This window comes from Halteromyces radiatus (genome assembly GCF_025201355.1).
Source record: "Halteromyces radiatus strain CBS 162.75 chromosome Unknown BX664scaffold_1, whole genome shotgun sequence".
NCBI lineage: Eukaryota > Fungi > Mucoromycota > Mucoromycetes > Mucorales > Cunninghamellaceae > Halteromyces > Halteromyces radiatus.
The window spans coordinates 1,738,120-1,757,993 of NW_026251687.1; the positions used below are offsets into that span (position 1 = coordinate 1,738,120).

Sequence of the window (19,874 nt, forward strand, 5' to 3'; positions counted from 1 at the left end):
TGGTACTTGGTATTAGTTTACTTTGTCTCGTTTCTTTTGATCTGGATCGTACTTCTGGTTTCACACTTGGAGGTATTCTTTGTTTTGGTCTGTTTACTCGAATTACCTTTATTCTTTATGGATTCCCGGTGGGTCTTGGATTTTTATATCTAGCAAAGTAAGTTGATTGGTTTTCAATCAACAGGTCTAACCCTCATACATTTTTTTTTTCTTTGGTTTAGGAAACAAGGTCGACTTGTTCAAAGCATGATTATGTTTCTTTTGGGATTTATTCTTGTGATGGGAATGATGATAGTGGCAGACTCTTTGTATTATGGTAGTTTAACATTATCTTGGCAAGATGGTACTCCTATCACAAGTATTCAACAATTCCTATCTTCTTCTTCTTCTTCTTTTTCCTCATTGTTCGGTCTTCGATGGAATGGTACTTTGACTCTTACATTCTTGAATAACCTTATATATAATGTAAATATCGACAATTTGGCTTTACATGGTATACATCCTCGATATACACATTTTTTGCTCAACTTTCCCTTGTTATATGGTCCTTTGGCAGTAATGGCTTTATGGGCAATCTATTCGACTTTGAAAAAACTACATCAAGTTACTCCAAATTATTTATTCTATGGTAAGTTTGCTAAACTAGGAAAAGAGAAGGATTCATCTGATATTTTACTTTGGATGTTAATTTTATATATATTACGATTTAGTACTTACTGGTATTATCGTCAATGCATTGGTTGGACTTTCATTAATGCCTCATCAAGAAGCTCGGTTCCTTGTTCCATTATTGGTACCTTTAGTAATGATTTATACTTGGGATCAAACATCGAATATTGGCTCACTTCCTTTCATGGTAAAATAAATCTAATTCGTGGAAAAGAATGGGTTTTATCAATTGACTCTTACTTTTTCTTTATCTTATTTAGCTGCTTTGGTTTGGATTTAATCTGGCGACGTCGTATATCCTTGGTAATTTGCATCAAGTAAGATGAAAATTAAAGTTCACGATTTGAATGATAACCTCTTTTTTTTTTCTCTGTATATTGTATTCTATTGTTTTAGGCGGGTATTGTCCCTACTCTTGGTTTTATTCAACGCCAGTCAATGGGTATCAATGGATGCCAATTACTCGATTCTGGTAATCTAACTTGTGATCTCGTTCCTGTTGGGGGTAAGTCAGAAAGGAAAAAGGAAACTATCAAGAATAGTATTGACTTCTACCTTCTTTTTTTTTTTTTGCAATTATTGTCATTGATATAACGTAGGTCCTATTGTTACGGATGGATTCAATATCACTACACATGTCATCTTTCACAAAACATACATGCCTCCTCGACACTTGTTAGCTTTTCCTTTAGCATGGAAAGGTAAGGAATAAAGAAAAAAAAAAAAGGAAGGAAAAAAATGATAAAGACTGTTATCTCGGATGATTGATTTAGGTGGACCTGCACAAGTTTCTATTGAAGATGTTGCTAGTAACAAAACCATGTTATATGATACATTGAAAAAACGTCAAGGGATTAAATACAGACAACATGAAAAGGATCATCTTCAAATAGAGTTTGCACCCTCCAAAGAAAAACCTGGATCCTTTGAAAGGTATATCTATCAAATGGAAGAATATATATTTTTTTTATTAGAAAAAAAAAGAAGGCTGATTTTTTTTTTTTTTTTTTTTTTTGGTAGAACACTCTTGATATGTCCCAATGTCACTCCATTACCCGATATTCCTGGTCAACGATATATGCTGATATCGACATATAGCCCACATGTGAATTTTGACGATATGGCCCAAACATTCCAAGTCGCCAAGGAGTATGATTCTCCTATCAATTTAGCCAGTTTAATGGTGTTTGCTATATTATCAGATGATGATCTGAATTGAACATTATCATCACTTTAGACTGACTATGTTAGTTAGCCCCCTTTTTTTTTGTATATTATATGGAATAATAAAACGAACACTTTATATTATTGATTTACATTAGTCTTTAGATGGCCAATCGATGATAAAACATGTTTTCATGTAGTTTTTATTATATAAGTATGTACGCATGGAGTTTAAATGAATAAACGGTATAAAGCTGTGGATCAATGGATAAAAAAAAGACAAGAAAAAAAAAACAAATGTACATACACACACACACACACATTCTGTGTCCTTTTTATTGGAGACTTCCCAAAAAAAAAAAAATCTAAATATCTATCTATAGGGTCGTCTAAAAAAAAAAAATCTAGTCATCATCCTAATAGCCTTCGACCACAGGCATCTTGATAGGACGTTTTTCGCGTTTGGGACGAGTCAAGATACCTTCTGAAGCACGCCAATCAGAGGGTAATTGGAATCGACAATCAGGAGACATGAGATGATCCGGGAATTGCCAATATGCTTGCTGTACCTGTACACATTTTGCCAAAGAAGCCACACATCCTTGATTGGGTTTGATCGAATTCAATGTATGTTTGTATCCATGTAGATAATCCGCTGATGATGCCCATGATGGTAATAATTGAGTCACGCTGGCTGCCGCACTTACTGCCAATGGTTGAAGTGCATATCCTCCTATTTAATATTCAAAAAGTCAGCCTTTTTTTTTTTCTAATCTTAATATGATGATAATTTTACCTTCCAAAGTCAATACCAACCTTCCTTCACATAATTCTTGAGCTAAATCCATGATAATCTTAGTCATGACGGAGTAACCCTTTGGTGTCACCTTGTATCCCCCTAACTAGATCATGATGTACAAAATTCAGTCAATCATTGCCATTCCCTTTTTTAGTCAAGCACTTACGTTTTCAGGATGTCCTTCAGCAGCATCAAATCCAGCAGAAACAAAGATCTAGATATATACACATCATGAATAAAATAATAATAGTAATAATAATAAATTTACCATATCTGGTGAAAACTGCCTAGCAATGGGAATCACTAAATGATATAAAGCAGCTACAAATTCTGGATCACCCATTGGCCCTAAATAGAAAAAGAAAGTTGTGAGCTTATTTAAATCATTTCATTCTTACTTACTTGTTTGATTTTCTAGATCACTAAGAGCAATATTGACGTTTTTGCCTAACCCTTTGCCTAGTCCACATTCATCAGGTGCCCCACTATATGGATAAAATTGTCCATGATCCCATCGATGAATAGAAATATAAAGTACATTCGGATTGTCATAAAAGATTTTCTGTGTTCCATTACCATGGCTACGCAAAAAAAAAAAAAAAAAAAAAAAAAAAAAATTAGTTCTTGTTCTTTTGACTCTATCATTCAGGATAAAAAAAAAAATTTCAACTTACTGGACATCCCTGAAACATAGATTATACCAATAAAGAAGTGAGGTGAAACGATCAGTTGAATATTTCATACTATCTTACATATTCATCAATAATGAATTTTTTCCTTACCAGTCTACAATAAGGATATTTTTGATTTTGGTTGGATATTTTTCTAGGGTAGATAGTGCCGCCACAGCCACATTGTTGTAGAAACAAAATCCCATCGCAGCACTCTCTTCAGCATGATGACCTAAAAAAAAAAAATAAGAAACATCCTTCTTTAACTCCTTTTCTTTTTTTTCTTTTTCTGTATATATATATGATTACCTGGTGGACGAATCAAAGCGAATCCATTCTTTAAATCACCTTCAACCACAGCATCAACCAAGGAAATCAAAGCACCAGCAGCCACTTTTGCTGAAAGACTTGAATAAGCAGGATGAAAAGTAGTATCGACCGCAATCCCTAATTCTCCACAAGTCATCTGACAGACCAAATCAGGTGGGTAAGTCAATTTTGTCCCACAAGATTCATCCGACATTTGTTTCTTTTTCTTCAAAGCATTGGTAGATAAAAGTCGTTGTTGACGTAATCGATAGCCTGGACCAGTTTCCATAACAACACCTCCACCTATACCACGTAACGTCGTTCCCATGGTGGATGGTTCCGTTTTCTCTTCTTTTGTTGCTGTTGTAGGTGATGGTGGTGGTGAGACAACAGGATTCAATAAAGCAGCTATGGACGTCACCTTGATGCTCTTGTCTTCTTCCGGTGTATAGTTTCGTATATGTTGTGACGTGTGGGCTTTGAGTAATTCTGAATCAGTAGCTTCGCGTCCATGCATATGTTTGACAAATCGTAATATTCTTTTTTGAAAAAAAAAAAAAAAAGATAAGTGAATCTAAAAAAAAAAAAAAAAAAAAAAGTAGTTCATACCTATCATTGTGTAATTGTTGAATGATAGAAGAAAGTCGATCAGGTCGTTCAGGATGAGTAAATTCTTTAGAATGACAAGGACAACAATGAAGAAGCATACGTCGATCTTGAATCAAACCAGTATGATGCCTTGCTTTGGATCCATCTTGGGTATAATAAAAAGTAGCGTAATCTTGCCAAGACACATGATTTTCTTTGCCTCTAGGTCCATAATTTCCATTCTCGCCACCGTCATCATAGTTATCATCATCAGTATCCATTTTGGTTTCATCATTTGGCATTTGATTATTGTCTAAAGGATGTAATCGTTGAGAAGTTGATTTCTTTTTCTTCCTTTTTTGAATATTTCTTTGGCGATCCATAATACGTATATCCGATAATCCAATCCAATCTGCTTGATCTGGTGAGAATCCTTCATAATGTACAAAGATCAAATGTCCTTCCATTTCCACCACTCTTGCACGATAGTAATCCCCTTGATCATCTTTCCAAGCATCGACTTGATCGCCTATGCGCATAGCATTCAATGATGACGGTGATCGTCTTTGTTCTGACCTATTGTGGCGTGAATCTATAATATCTGCATAAGTAAATATTTATAGTTTTTGTTTATTTAGATAATAGACAGTAATACCTTTTGAAGAAGAGGATAATAATTGTAAGGAATCCAATTTGAATGTTGCTGATAAAATATCATGTTTTGAATCACTATGTTGTTGGCGTCTTTGTTGGAATCGAGTAGTAACAGTATGTTGCTTTTTATGTGGAGAAGAAGAAGGGTGAGGATCGGCTGACAGGGATTTTTTGGAAGGGCGACCACGTCGGCGTTTCAAGGATGAATTGGATGAGGTATCACTATCGATTTGTATGATTGTTGTTGTTGTTGTTGTTGTTGTTGTCGTAGTTGGAGTGGAAGGTAAGGTGATGGCGGCAGTATCAGAAGTAATTATAGATGATGGTGATGATGATGATAAAATAGGTGATGATCGACTAGATGCTATTGGTGAAGATGATGCTGATGATGATGATGATGATGAGGATGATGGTGATGATATGTTTGTGCTACGAGATGTGGCTGCTCTTGTTATTCGAGTAGAAGATGATGATGAGGATCTCAATGCCATAGGTTCATATTTTGCCTAAATATAGAATCGATCATAAAAAAAAAAGTAGTTGAGTGAATAAAGAATCATTTGGTTTTTTTTTTTTTTTTTTTTTTTTTTTTTTTTTTTTTCATTTAAAAAAACATTGTGAAGAAGGGAGGTTAAATGAGATGATTCAAAATTGATCTCTTTCAATAACATCAAAATAGAAAAAAATCATCCTTTTTCTTTTTTCAAAAGATCATTAAAAAAATCAATTGAAGATAAATGAATCATTTCTTTCCTTTTCATCACAAATGACAAAACGAATAAAAAAAAAAAAAAAAAAAGGAGATAATCATTCTTTTTTTGGGGGTAATATCTTACCATCATTGGATATACAAAGATCAATTGGATAATGATCAATGATTTATTATAAAATAAAACTTTCTTTTATATAAAAAAAAATATATAAAACAAATATATGTTTTATATAGAAACACAAATGAAAGAAAAGGAAACGGAGAAGAAAAGTGGAAAAAAGAAAAAAAAATTGGAGGTGAAAATAACAAAAAAAGCTGGTAGCAAAGATTTTGGTTCTCCGGTACATTTGGGCCAATGAAATCCTACACACTATCACTTGTTTTTCCTTCGATTTTTTTTATTAAACAATCAATGTCATAACACTTTTTTTATTTTTTAACATCCTTCATTAACATAATATATAACTTAATCATCCAGTCTTTGATGGTTGATTTAAAAAAAGAAAAACATCTCAGAGATATATCATCCATTATTAATATACTAGTTTTTCTTTTTTTTGGTGATTTATTATAATTTATTGTTATCAATGATTATTTATCGTTTTCTTTTTTTTTTATTAAGAGGAGAAAAATATTAGCAAATCTTTATATCATAGAGAATCATAAAATTAAATATTATTGTAAAACCATTGTGATCACAATCATCATCACTTTTATTTTCATGATAAATAGGAAAAAAAAAAGAATAACAATAATAAAATATGCTCCAAAAAAAAAAAAAAAAGAATGGTATGAAAAAAAGGAGAATATGTCAATTGTATATATATATAAGTAAAGGGTAACAACAACAACAACAAAAAAAAAAAAAAAAAAAAAAAAAGGAGGACTAATCAAAATGAGGGAGTGGAAGTCTAAGCAATGATTTGTAAATCTTGTTGTCGATCTTTTGCGTAAATATCCTTGTAATTGTCATAGATGGCTGTCAGTTCCTTAATATATTGAGCTTGTACATCTAAGATTTGTTCTTTGCTAGGTTCTATTTGACCTTCTTCCATTTTTGGTACTGAGATTGGTTTTCCAACTATTAAAAAAAAAAAAAAGGATGAGATATCAATAATAGAGACATATATATATATATATATATATATATATTCCCATAATCCTTCCCTTTTCATTACTCAAATTGATCTCTTTTTTTTATTATTATTATTATTTTCTTACCTATGATCACTACTGGTCTTCGATATGGTATTAAACCAAAATCATCTATTGATCCTCCGCAAATAATACAAAAATAAATTATTATTATCATCATCATCTATATCCTTATTTATCCTTTTTTTTTTTCATTCCCCTCTACTCCGTTTTCATTGTTCTATTTCGAAATAATAATACTTACAATTAAAGATACCACGACCATAAAACAAAGGGGCAGAAATTCCAAACCATTTCTTCATAAAACTTTGAATTCGACCTATAGTTGATCCTTTAGCAACACTGTATTGATCATAAAGATTTGATTCACCAAAACTAAATACTGGGACTAAGGACGCTTGTTGTCGAATTGCCAGTCGAATAAATCCCAATCTTCTTTTCAATACTAATTTATTTGTTCCAGGACATGAAGTTAAAGCTTCTTCTGCACCACCAATTACAATAGCAATGGATTGACCAGGACCAGATTTAAGAGCAGATTCACAAGATGACCGAGATGCCGAACAAAAACCCATAGATAAAAGGAGTTCACGATAAAATGGAATTCGAAAATTGGTTGAAAGTGTCATCAACCGCGGTATGATGCCGGGAAACAATTTAGAGAAACCACTACCTTCTGTTACAAATAATGATACTGCACCAAACGCCAAAATCCCATGTGGATGATACCCAAACAAATAATTATTTTTTGGATCCAAATCTTGTTCCTATAGTAATAATAATAATAATAATAATAATAATAATAATAAATTGTTTAGAAATAATCACTTCTTTTTTTTTTTCTTCTTCTTCTTCTTTTTATTGGTACCTTGATGACTTTGATAGGAAAGTATTCAGCAATAAAAGTCCAAAGAGACCATTCTCTTACCCATTGAATTCTTCTACCTCCAGTTTCTGGTGCACGATCCAATAGAATCCAAGACATGTATATAATGGCCAAAGGAAACATTACAGGGTGAGTCCAATAAGTTAAAAATAGAGCTGCCATTGATAATGACATTGATAACCAAATAATAATGGAAAGCATTTGTCGTCTTCGTTTCCAAGGAATATTCAAAGGTGCTGCATTATAATAGACGCGTTTTTGTTTTACCATTGAATCACTAATACAATCAGTAGTAAATGTAGTTGTTTTTTCTGTTGTATGTGTTGTAGTTGTCATATGAGAATAATATATTATGAGAATGAATAAAAAAGTTAATACAATGAATGCTATATAATAAAAAAAAAAAATAAAAAAATAAAAAAGAAAAAAGAAAAAAGAAAAAAAAAAAAGGAAAGAAAATAAATAAAGGTCCGTCGATTCTTTTTAATGCCTCCCCTTATAGAAAAAAAAAAAAAAAAAGAGGGGTGAACGAAACAAAAGGGGGGGAAGGTATAGAATAAACTCGGCTTTTATATATATATATACATTCTTTACCATCTCATTTAATACAATAATAAGAATGAAATCATATTATAATCCATTCTTTCTACCGAAATACATAAATATATAAATAATAATGCAAAAAGAAAAAAAGGAGGAGGGCAGTTCTATTCTAATTGGTGTTTCACTTAACTTTTAAACTATTATTATTATGATTTCTTTTTATGCTTTTATCTATAATAAATATCTTTTATTTTTAATCATTCAATATTACTGTAAATTATAAACTATTCAAAAATAAACCTTTATTTTAATCTTTTAGTATTTTTATTTTATCTTATGCATTTTCTTTTTTTTTGTTTTTTTTTGTGGATGATTGATATAAATTATATTAACGGATGATGGATGAATAATAACATCAATTGTTATAACAATAACATTATAATGAATACTATGTAATTCAAAAAGATATTTCATTGGGAAAAAAAAAAAACACAGCAGAAGAAAAAGGAAATCCATTCAACCGGAAATCTTCTGTACGAACACGGAACAATGTATGACAAGAAATCAAATACTCGATGCTGATTGGCTGAAAATTTGAATGAGATTCATAATGAAGCAATCGATTTCGATTTTTGTGGCTGGGGGGATAGCACAATTGGCAGTGCGTCAGATTCCAGATCTGAAGGTTGGGAGTTCGAGTCTCTCTTCCCTCACAGCTTCTTTTTTTAATTTTCAAACACCTATTTTTTGTGTAACGATAAAATCCATTGTGTAGTGAACTGTTGTTAAGTGATTTGTTAGGTGATTTTTTGGTTTATGGGTTCAAAATTGAAAAAGTAAAACGGATGATTGAAAGAGAATAAGTTGTTTAGTGAGCACCAGTACTTGATTACGCAAGCACACGTATAGGAAAATAGATAAAATAAAACAAAAAGTAAAGTAAAGAAAAATAAAGTCTTGTTCCAAATTTGGAAAGTAGAAGTAGAGTAAAATTGTTCTGACTTTAAATATAGAACAAAGTGAGCCAATCAAAAGTGATAATCCACAATACAATCAAGTAGGGATGAAAAGAAAAGATTTATTTAAAAAAATATATTGATGATTAACTGACTAAAAAAAAAAGAAAAGAAGGGGTATTTATACTATTTGATTTTTAAGGTTAAAAAATAAAATATGAAAAAAGAAAATGAAAATGAAAAGAATAAGTGATATAAAAAAATAGAATGAAAATATAAAACGGAGGTATAAATGAAAATAAAAATTTTTTTTTTTTTTTTTTTATTATTATTATTTTTTTTTTTTTATTTTTTTTTTTTTTTTTTACATTACAGATTCTTTGGTTGCTAGGGCTGTTAAGTGATGTTAAGTGATTTTTTGGTTTATAGGTTCAAAATTGAAAAAATAATTAGGATGATTGAAAGAGAATGGGTTGTTTAGTGAGCACCAGTACTTGATTACGCAAGCACACGTATAGAAAAAGTGTTGAATTGTGTGTAGATAAAATAAAATAAAATAAAATAAAAAATATGAGACTAGTAATAAGTCCGTGAGATTCTTCTTAATTTTTATTTAAAAATAAAAAGATAAAGTTGATTATTGTATCTACACTTGAAAAATTTATATTTCTTTTATATCTGTTTTGAAGATAAAATTATAATCATCATGTAATCATCATATGTATTAAATACCATGTATACTCTTTGTTGGTATGTCTGATTAATCTGAACGATATTCATAATTAACTCCTTTGATGATTACTATATGGTAAACGTATCGACATTCTTCATTCATTAAATTAGAGTTCTTTACTCAGGGGTGAATTTAGGTTAAGAGCAGAATAAATTTCAAAGTCCCCTTTTTAATGCTTTTTTATTTTTTATTTTTCTTTTTTTCATTTTTCTTTTCTTTTTCTCTTCCATTGACTTTTTTATGGTTTTATTATATACATTAGTATAGTCGTTACTTTACACATTTTTTTTTATTCAATAAAGTTTTTATTTTATTACAACTATTTTTATTACATGTCAACGGGGTCATTTCCATCTACAGGATGTATTACGTATGTATGAATGCATTCTTTTTATTTTTTATTATACGCTTATATTATAGGTACGAAATACGCTGATACGACACTTATATAATGTTGACGCGCAACTTGGTCGCCTGGTTTGTCAAATTGTTCATGTAATAAGTGAAGAACAAGAGGAATCAAACTTTCTTTTTCCTCTTTTACAATTTCTTGTTGTTTCTCCTTGATAATAGCGACCTTGTACAGATATCCAGGTATGTTCATGTGTAAGAATTGTTCTAAGTCACCTAGTGTACATACGAAAGGTTTTGACGGTCGGAAGAAGGGTTGATTATTTATGTTTAGAGAGTTATTAGAAGTAGGTTCCGGGATACTGTTGTCAAGTGAACGAATAGATATATCAACTATTGTACCATCATCCTCTTTGTTGAACAAGGGCTGCGTATCAATAACTTGATCACCAACAATGGTATGCAAATTAAATGTTTGGGGGTCCAAAATAGTGTCAACTTCATTATGCCCATTGGGATTTAAATTGAACTTGTCCAAAGGGAGGAAAGAGGTATTGTTCATTTTTCTTTGATGATATGATTGATAGTTTTTTTTTTTGACTTTTTTTTTCATAACAAAGTAAATAGGATGTGTTACGGATTTCTTTGTTACTTGGTAGATGATTGATTAATAGAATTGATGTATGATATTATTAAAATAATAATATCTATGATGATTGATTTGTAGTGAGCACCAGTTCCTTTTATAAAAAGAATAAGATAATATAAGACAAATTTAAATGTATGTTCTAGATATGGAAATGAATGTCTTGATTATTATGATCACAGTTGATGATGATTGATTCCTTAAGATCAAATGGTTTGATTACAAAACCTTTTACTAAAAAAGATGATGATTTGTGGAATTGGTGTAGATGGTGCAAATAAAATAATAAAAAAATGAAGACGAGTAGAGAGAGAGAGAGAGAGAGCCAGTGGATTTCTTTTTTATTTGAAAAGTACATTTGTTTTTCTTATATTACATGCATCTAGGGGAGGGAGTGATACGTAATACTGTACCAACTTCGTTGCACCAAATTTAAGATTGGTGGTGACCAAATTTTATTTTGTTTTTTTGATATAGAGCATAATTTTTATTGGTACTTTTATTTTCTATTGATGTGATAGATCATCATTAGTGTTTTGATTCATCATGGTGGTTTTGCCCTGGAATGTTTTGACGTTTGATCTATGTCTTTTCTTAGCATAGACGATGAACATAGTGATTTTCAAAGTCCGTTTTCTTCCTTTGTCTTTTTGATATGCAAATAACTTTTCCTTTCCTTTCTTTTCTTTCCTTTCTTTGTATTGAATTCTTACTATATCAGTTAGTAGTCTTTAATGGTTATACTTTTTGTTCAATAAATTTTTTTTTATTTTATTACAACTACCTTGTTGCACGTCAATGTAATTGATCCCATCTTCAAGATATAATTTTTATTTTTATGTTTGAATGCATTCTCTTTATTTTACGCAATCAAGGTACTTGACAGTTTTTAGTAAATACTGAAAAGGAAAGAATCAAGTTGAACAGGTAGAAAAAATGAAATAGAATTTATATGTTATAGTTAATATGCAGTATTATAGAATAAAGTGTATTCTCACATTATCTTCCATAGTATCAACCGAAAGCAAATTCTCTTCTTCTTTTCAAATTGGAACAAGCTGGATTGATGACAGGGGAAAGGATGGTGCTATCATGAGTATGAATGGCAATGAATCAGTGATTTCGATGATAGACTCATTTACTCTTCTTCTTTTTTTTTTTTCTTAGATGCAGGATGACTTTGGTGCCCTTGTAAAACCAACAAAAACAGGTTCAGTCTTGTTATTGATCTTATCTCTCAATTTAAGGTTGATACTTATGTACCCATTTTTCTTTCAATTAGGTTTTTATTTGATGATTGGCATGTACGCGATAACGTTGAACAAGGATCTCCCAAGTATATACTTGTAAACTATTTCTTTCTTTGATCATTTGCCTGGAAGAAAAGGAGTTGTTACATACTGAACACAATTTCTTTGAATGTATTTAGTGTATCATCTCTTTTTTTTATGATTCATTTTTATATATAATGTTTTTTTTTTTTATCAATAAACTTTCCCTTTCTTTTTTTTTTTTTTTTTACATCACTTATCTTGACAATTGAATCTTTGTTTTTTATTGGCTGAATATATTTCTATTATAAAATAATCCAGCCGACCGATAGAAATTTTTCCTTTTACGAATGTTGTATTATATTGAGTAAATAACATGATCATAATGATAAGGAACGATAGATGAATGAATAAAGAAGATCATCAGCTAGTCACTGAACACAACAAAAAGGCACCACACTATGATGATGAAGCTTTAACCGGTCTTGATCACTAATTCATGCGATCATCATTGTTCAACTTGGTCTATTTTAATACCAGAAAATTTCATTGGTTTACCGTGCTCTTCTCTTTGATTGATAACGGTTCTTTTTTTTCTTTTTTCTAAATAGATTTCGAGTAAAATAGTAGACGGAGATTGATTGCCATGGTGATGAGGATGATAGCGCCACTTATTTGGAAGGAAAAAGAAAAAAAAAAGAAGTAGAAAAAGCATGAAATTTTTTAATTCGGTTGATTAAAGAAGTCAATTTCACTCATTGCATAACCAGAAAGGTAAATGATGTCATGAGGATCTCTTGATTTGGATAAAAACGTATTTCAATAGAAAGAAAGACCGAGAAGGGCCAGGCAAAAGAGTAGAGACCGAGCGGAGTAATAATGGATTGTTTTATCCCCCCCCCCCAAAAAAAAAACAAAAATAAAAATATAAATAAAAAAAAAAAAAAAAAAGAAACAAAGAAAATCATATAATAACAACATCATGATGATACCTTTTTTGTTAATATAAGTCAGTCAGTCATTCAGTTAGATCATGAGATTTCTGTCATCTTTTTTAGGTCCCTGGTCTTATATATATATATAAACAATATTTTTTTTTCATTTTTCGTTATATAAATAAACGCCCATTTATTGATGTTTTATATATTCTATTTATTTATTTTGATAAGGGATTATTCCTTGAAGTTGTAGAGAAAGTCCTAGAAAGACAAAGAAATAAATGATAGGGGGAGAGTGGCCAACGGCTAAGGCGGAGGTCCAATCAAACAGGGAAGAAGCCCCCAATAATGGTTGGGTTTGGTGTGAATTTTTTTTTTTTTTTTTTTGTGCAGTGTGACTCTTTGGGGGGAGGGGGGATGAGGAACAAGTGGTGGGTCGCAATGAAACTCAAAATTTTCATTAATCAGCTTCTCTCTTTTTTTTTCTTTCTCCCTCTTTTCCTTTTTTTTTTTTTCCTTCGTTTTTCTTTCTTTTTATTTTATTCAACGTATTCACTTATATATATATATATATATAGATATATATATTACTACTACTACTACTACTATTATTATTATTATTGAATATCTCTCTCTTTCAAAATGATGAGCTTTGAAGATATCGTTGATATGGATTGGTTGGATTCTCATTCCATCAAAAGTGAACCTATGGATTTATTTCCTAATGATTATGTTGACTTTAATCATTATCTTTCAACTGATTTATTATCACCAAAATTAGAACAAGCTTCTTCTACACCACCTTTACTTCTTCAAGCACCTTCTCCTGTTGTCAATACTTCGGCTACTTCTTGCTCAGCAGCAGCGGCTCTTGCTGCGGCGACTACTACTCCTCCTCCTCCTTTAACTTTTCCCACCACGGAACAAATCAAACAACTCATTGAATTGGCTAAACATCAACTTGCTTTACGTGCTGCTCAATTGAACAACAGTAACAACAACAACAGTAATAACAGTAACAGCGATAACAGCACCAACGGCAATAACAACAATAATAACAACAATAATAATAGTCGGTCTTCTTCACCTTTACAACAACAAACTACATCTACTACTGATTCTACTTCTTCATCTTGTACCAATGACTCTTCTGCATCAACTAATTCAACCAGCTTAGATGAACAACCATCTTCTACTTCACATCTTACCGCACATTTGGCGGATACAAGTTTATTTGGTAACAACAACAATTTACCTGATACTGTTTCACCTGAATCCTTGATGAAGCCTCCTATGTTAAGTGATACATCCAATACTACTACAAACAATGTCTTGTCGTCATCTAACAACAATAACAACAACAACAACAAAAATACCTCTTTATCTGATTCAACCACTTTATCTTCCTTATCATCATCACTCAACAATGTCTCTCCCATGAATGAAGAAGAAACAAAAGTGAAAGATATCAAGAAAACTAGTGGTGGCTCATCAAGGCGTGACTCTTTAGTAGATGAAATTGGATCTTTGGAGGCCTATGCTGAATCAGATGGAATTGATATCAAAAAGTTAACACCCAAAGAACGACGACAATTACGAAACAAGATCTCTGCTCGCAATTTCCGAGTACGAAGAAAAGGTAATAATAATAATAATAAAAAGATGATTGAATGGAATTAATTGATGTTTTTGTTTATTATGATGAATTAGAATATATCACTACTTTGGAACAACAAGTCAGTGACCACAAGAAACATGCTGAAAACTTGGTGGAACAATTGGATAAGATTGAAAATGAAAACAAGCAGTTACGTCAACAAGTGGATTCTTTAAAACGACAAAACCTTTTACTACAACAACAACAACAACTTCAACCTCAAGTTTGCTGAAGCATGGAAATTCAATGTTGTTGATGGATGATTTATATTTTCTCTTTGTCTCTCTCTCTCTCTCTCTCTCTTTCTCTCTCGATGCTGGCTCCCTCTTTTTGTCTGTTTTTGAAACATGTTGTTTTTATCCTTTGCCAAGAAAGGGAACTGGATAAATTTACAGTGTATCACCAAACGAATTCCACCTGCATATTGATCTCCCCCCTTATTTTTTACTCTTTTCTCACTTCACGACATCTTTCATTTTTATTGATTCATCCATCATCAACATTCTTTTCTTTACTTGAATCTCATACCCTCATCAACTCTTTCTATTTTTTTTTTTTTTTTTAGTATTCTTTTTATATTCTCTTTTTTTTTTTTTTATGTCCGTTCATCATCCTTCCCCATCTACACGCCCCTTCTCTTCCCCCCCTTGAAACCCCTGAAGTTTTTTTTTCTTTTATTTTTTTTATTTTTATTATTATTTTTCCTCCCCCTTCTCTACTATAGTTTGTATATAACATTTGGAAATAAAGAACGAATCTTGAACTCTTTTTTATCACGTTGTTACCTTGCATCTAGGGGCATTAAAATAAAGAAGACTGGTGCGCCACTCATTGATTGAACATCCGATGCATATATTGGAAAGATCAAATCAAATATATATATATATATATATAAAAGACAGAAAAAAAAAAAAAAGGAATCATCTTTATTTTCAAAAAAAAAATTTTTGGTAACAAACAAAACAAAACAAAAAAAAAAAAAAAAAGAATCTAATTTCTAAAAAGGAGGAGGATGATGGTAACCAGTTGAAGATTGCATTTCTTGTCGATAACCAGCAAATAAATCTTGATTGCCAAATCCCGCCGTTAACCAATGTTGTTGCTGTTGTTGTTGTTGTTGTTGTCGCTGTTGCTGTTGCTGTTGTTGTGAAACAAACATGGATGAGTTTGATAATAATGGAGAATGATTCATGGGTATACGTGAAGTATCCAAAATTTGAGGAGAATATTGCTTCAATTGTAATTCCAATTGTTGAATATATAGCTGCATTTCTTTCTTTTCCACTTGTTGTTGTTCATACCATTGCCATGTTTGTTGCTGTTGTTCTTTGATCTTATCCATATACTGCTGTTGCATCGTCGTCATATCCTGCTGAAGACTCTTCATTTGCTTTTCTAATTGCTGTCGATCTTGCTGTAATTGTTGCACCATCGCCATCCAATCTTCTCCTTCTTTTACCGCATCATCCTTGCCATTCGTTGATTGATCATCGGACATTGGTGATGGTACTTTTGCTGGCGATGAGCTTGACATGCTTGGTGATGATACTACTGCTGGTTGTGGTGATGAAGGTTTTGATGATGATGATGACGAAGGTTTTGATGGTGATGAAGGTTTTGACGGTGATGAAGGTTTTGATGGTGATGAAGGTTTTGATGGTGATGAAGGCTTTGACGGTGATGAAGGTTTTGACGGTGGTGAAGGTTTTGACGGTGGTGAAGGTTTTGGTGGTGATGAAGGTTTTGATGGTGATGCTGCCACTGCTGTTGTTGTTGTGGATGATGCTGGTATTGTTGCTGCAGGTGGTGTTGATGGTGATGACGATGTCGATGTTGAGGATGATTCTAATTTCTTCGTCTTGTCGACTATAACGTTGGTGTTACTGGGTATATGATTCGTCTTCTTTATAGCAGATGATATAGCTGAAGGTGTCCTATTGGGTGTTCGTATAGCCTTGTTGGATTTCGTGGTAGGACTGTTGTTGGATTTCGTTGGTGAAGAGGATGATGATGGTGGAGGTGGAGGTACATATGTAGATGCTGGTGAAGGTGGGATGGTGAGTATCTTATTCTTCTTTTTGGGTGTTGATGATACTTGTTGTTGTTGTTGTTGTTGTTGTTGTTGTTGTTGTAAAGATGCTGAGGTTGGTAATGGTGGAGGAAGTTGTAAAGGAGGTGATGAAGGTGTTGTAATAGTTGCTGATGATGAAGTAGATGTTGAAGTCGATAACACAGCTCCTGATGATGATTCTTCTACTTTTGTTGCTTCTGTTGGTTCATTGTTGTCCTGTTCGTCCTCTTCATTCTCCAATACAGATGATGACAATGCCGTCAAAGCTTTTTTCTTCTTATTCTTGTTCTTCTTTTTCTTCTTGCTTGATCCATCCGATTTTCCATTTTCATTGTTGTTGTTGTTGTTGTTTTGTCCTTCGCCACCCATTGACTTCAGTAACATAGCTTGTCGTTTCAGAGCTAAATTTTCACCTTGGATACGCATACCTTCCTTGAGAAACAATTTACCCAAAATACCTGCTAATTCGCGCCTGCCAACTTGTACACCTTCTTCATATTGTAATACAATGGATTGTCGACGCTTGACCAATGGACGATGAGTTTCAATAAACCGCTTAACCTCAGTTTCGATGATCATGGCCTCCATCACTTCACCTTCTTGCATCAGCGCACCCAAACAAACCAAACTAAACTTGCAAAACAGAGTTTCGGGAAAGATCTTTTGAGTGACTTCGTATCGAAAGAATTGCCGTAGAGAAGTATAGCCAGATTCTAATCGTTTCACCTTTTTCCTAAAGTCCTTTTGTTGAATCTTTTCAAAAATCACCTTTATCGTTCCATTTGTTTCCAGATCATCCATCAAATTGTACGATTTCTTCAATTCTTGAACACTGTTGATATAATCATCCACGCGATCCGCCATAGCATGTTGAATTCGATCAATTGCTTCATCCACTTCCTTTGTAGAGTGTAATCCCTTAAGTGACTGAGATACCGCCTTGCAATTTTCAGCATTACCCTTATCCCGTTCTTCATGTGTTGCCATTCGTTCCGCCATGTGTTGAATCGTTGGTCCTACCAAATCCCACAGATCTTGAATGAGTTGTCCAATCTTTTCCAGTCGAGGTACTACGAAATCATTCAAAAATAATTGGACATGACGAATCATATCATCCAAATAGGTATCCACCATTTTTATTGTATTGATCATGGTTGTTGTAGAAGTAGATTGTTGTTGTTGTTGTTGTTGCCAAACTATTGCAAAAGTAGTCAGATTTTGTTGTTTCACAAAGTCATCTACAGTCGCTTGACATTGTTGACCCATCAAAGTATTCCGTTGTTCCTCCAAATGCCCTAATTGCCGTAAAAAATCCAATAAAGGTTGCCATGATACCATAAGTCGTTTATCCATTGCTGCCAAGACTTGAGAGGTGATTGTTTGCAAGTCGTCATTCAACATTTGTCGTTCCATTTCTAAATCAGCCGGTGAAGGATCGTCAGGTTTGACATGTAAACATGTAGGTTGTGTATGTGAGAGTAAGATGTCGCCTGTCAAGTTTTTGAGTAAATGAAACCCTTCAGATGGTAAACATAAAGCCTGTCGTTCAATAATAAGAGGATCTAATAATTGTGCAGGTGCTTTGAGATCATCATCCAAAGGAATATGGTCAGGAAAAGGATTGAATTGTACAGGTTCAAAGATGGAAGGTAAACCAGAAAGACTACTGGGTAAAGATTGCCATAAAATACATGCTTGAATGATATCTTGTGTCAATGTAGGAGTAGGTTTTGCTGCCGTATCGTCAGTATTATCGTCCTCTTCCATGGTTGACTTTTGTTCTAATAACTTTTCAAACTGCTCGGATAATTTGGGAGATCGTTCCTTTCGTTTTGCTTCAGAAGGTGGTTGTAACATACAAATATTATAATGACCAGTGGACATCAAACCAGAACTAGGTTGTACGGCTTGCATATCTTCTTGTGTTTTGGCATTCCAAACAAAATGCTTTTTGTATATATATTGAGCCCATTCCCGACAATAAAAACTTCGACTGGTGGGATCACAAGCACGAAACCGGCTAAGTTCTTTGGATACTACAGTTTGTTCAATCCTTAAAACTTCTATGGGTGTCTCCATGCTTGTATTATATGTTGATTATACGTGTGATGACCGTCGTAAACGTAGTATACTATCCAAATAAAGAAATGTTTGTGATTGGTTTCAGCCAAAAAATATAATATATAATATTTATATATTTGTATAAAGAAAAAAAAAATACAGTTTGAATTAAGAAGAAGCAGAGAAGAAAACGAAGAAAAAAAAAAGTTTAGTTTTGTAATCCCGCATTTTTATTTTTTGTGGGTGCTTGTCACAATCTCTTCCCTCTTTCTTTTCTTTCTTGTATCGTCAGCAATTAAATCACTTCTAGGACGTGGCCAGTTTTTCGTCATCGTCAACTTCATTACCAAGCACACTATCATCATCTACATTGACACCAATAACTACAACAGCAATGAAGCGTAAACTGGGCAAGCCACCTACAAAGTCGATTGCAAGGCCAAATTCACAAAGCATATCTTTTCCAATGGTTCAATAACTGAATTTATAACAAGGACAACTCTGGTGACTTTGAACAAATCTACAAAGGATATCATACTAGTGTGGATGGAATATTTGAACAACAGGAATTATATTACCCTGCACGTTGTACATAAGATGATACTCATAACGGCAAAAAAAGTAAGTCTTTTATAGAAAACAAATTAATAAAAAAGGTCAATTGTATTTATATTTCATTATTATAGCTACTTGAAGAATTCGTGGATTGGTGTATTGATTCTACTCATCAAGCTTGAAAGTCTATGGTGAAATTGAATGAATATTTGTTACTTGTATATCGTTGTTTTCCGCTCTCCTGTAATCAACAAACGTGTACATATTGCTTTTATGCTTACATTTCATGAAATAGTATCTGACAAGATCAAATTATGACCCAAAGCTTTTTGATCTGTAAGTAATCATCTATATTACAGGGTATAATGTTTACTAATAGTTCTTTTTTTATTGTAGAATGATGTATTACACACCAGCAAGTTTACGATAATACAAGCAACTAAGCCGATTCGATTGACTCAACATGGATGGCCGTATCTGGATAT

At 32.4% G+C, this 19,874-nt stretch overlaps 6 protein-coding genes and 1 non-coding gene across 7 annotated transcripts; 3 read left to right on the forward strand and 4 right to left on the reverse strand.

The window, feature by feature from the left end:
• Positions 1-207: 207 nt before the first annotated feature.
• BX664DRAFT_253929 (Alg9-like mannosyltransferase family-domain-containing protein) lies at positions 208-1,888 on the forward strand (the record flags this gene model as incomplete). The annotated part of the gene is made up of 6 exons (XM_051540334.1): positions 208-628; positions 711-856; positions 930-986; positions 1,066-1,174; positions 1,443-1,602; positions 1,690-1,888. Coding segments are annotated over 6 exons (1,092 nt in total), but the record flags the coding sequence as incomplete, so codon positions are not given.
• A 245-nt stretch (positions 1,889-2,133) lies between these two features.
• Positions 2,134-5,108, reverse strand: BX664DRAFT_320468 (uncharacterized protein). Its single transcript, XM_051543126.1, has 10 exons — positions 4,856-5,108; positions 4,222-4,792; positions 3,613-4,151; positions 3,415-3,535; positions 3,307-3,315; positions 3,035-3,213; positions 2,901-2,980; positions 2,799-2,846; positions 2,630-2,735; positions 2,134-2,566 (listed from the first exon to the last, which is right to left on the reverse strand). Exons 2-10 carry the CDS (start codon positions 4,737-4,739, stop codon positions 2,250-2,252), a joined length of 1,917 nt encoding a protein of 638 aa, XP_051404704.1. The 5' UTR covers positions 4,740-4,792; positions 4,856-5,108; the 3' UTR covers positions 2,134-2,249.
• A 1,338-nt stretch (positions 5,109-6,446) lies between these two features.
• On the reverse strand, positions 6,447-8,002 carry BX664DRAFT_272204 (diacylglycerol acyltransferase). The gene is made up of 4 exons (XM_051541178.1): positions 7,590-8,002; positions 6,966-7,488; positions 6,788-6,832; positions 6,447-6,647 (listed from the first exon to the last, which is right to left on the reverse strand). The coding sequence occupies exons 1-4, from the start codon at positions 7,941-7,943 to the stop codon at positions 6,478-6,480; spliced, it is 1,092 nt and encodes a 363-aa protein (XP_051404705.1). The 5' UTR covers positions 7,944-8,002; the 3' UTR covers positions 6,447-6,477.
• Positions 8,003-8,790: 788 nt separating this feature from the next.
• On the forward strand, positions 8,791-8,863 carry BX664DRAFT_t5. The gene has a single exon. It is a non-coding gene; the product is annotated as a tRNA-Trp (tRNA).
• Positions 8,864-10,233: 1,370 nt separating this feature from the next.
• BX664DRAFT_320472 (uncharacterized protein) lies at positions 10,234-10,933 on the reverse strand (the record flags this gene model as incomplete). The annotated part of the gene is made up of 1 exon (XM_051543127.1): positions 10,234-10,933. A coding segment is annotated over exon 1 (550 nt), but the record flags the coding sequence as incomplete, so codon positions are not given.
• Positions 10,934-13,581: 2,648 nt separating this feature from the next.
• BX664DRAFT_381739 (uncharacterized protein) lies at positions 13,582-14,978 on the forward strand. The gene is made up of 3 exons (XM_051548991.1): positions 13,582-13,722; positions 14,119-14,684; positions 14,756-14,978. The coding sequence occupies exons 1-3, from the start codon at positions 13,688-13,690 to the stop codon at positions 14,932-14,934; spliced, it is 780 nt and encodes a 259-aa protein (XP_051404707.1). The 5' UTR covers positions 13,582-13,687; the 3' UTR covers positions 14,935-14,978.
• A 1,819-nt stretch (positions 14,979-16,797) lies between these two features.
• Positions 16,798-18,998, reverse strand: BX664DRAFT_320481 (uncharacterized protein; the record flags this gene model as incomplete). The annotated part of the gene is made up of 1 exon (XM_051543128.1): positions 16,798-18,998. A coding segment is annotated over exon 1 (1,850 nt), but the record flags the coding sequence as incomplete, so codon positions are not given.
• Between the last annotated feature and the right edge of the window lie 876 nt (positions 18,999-19,874).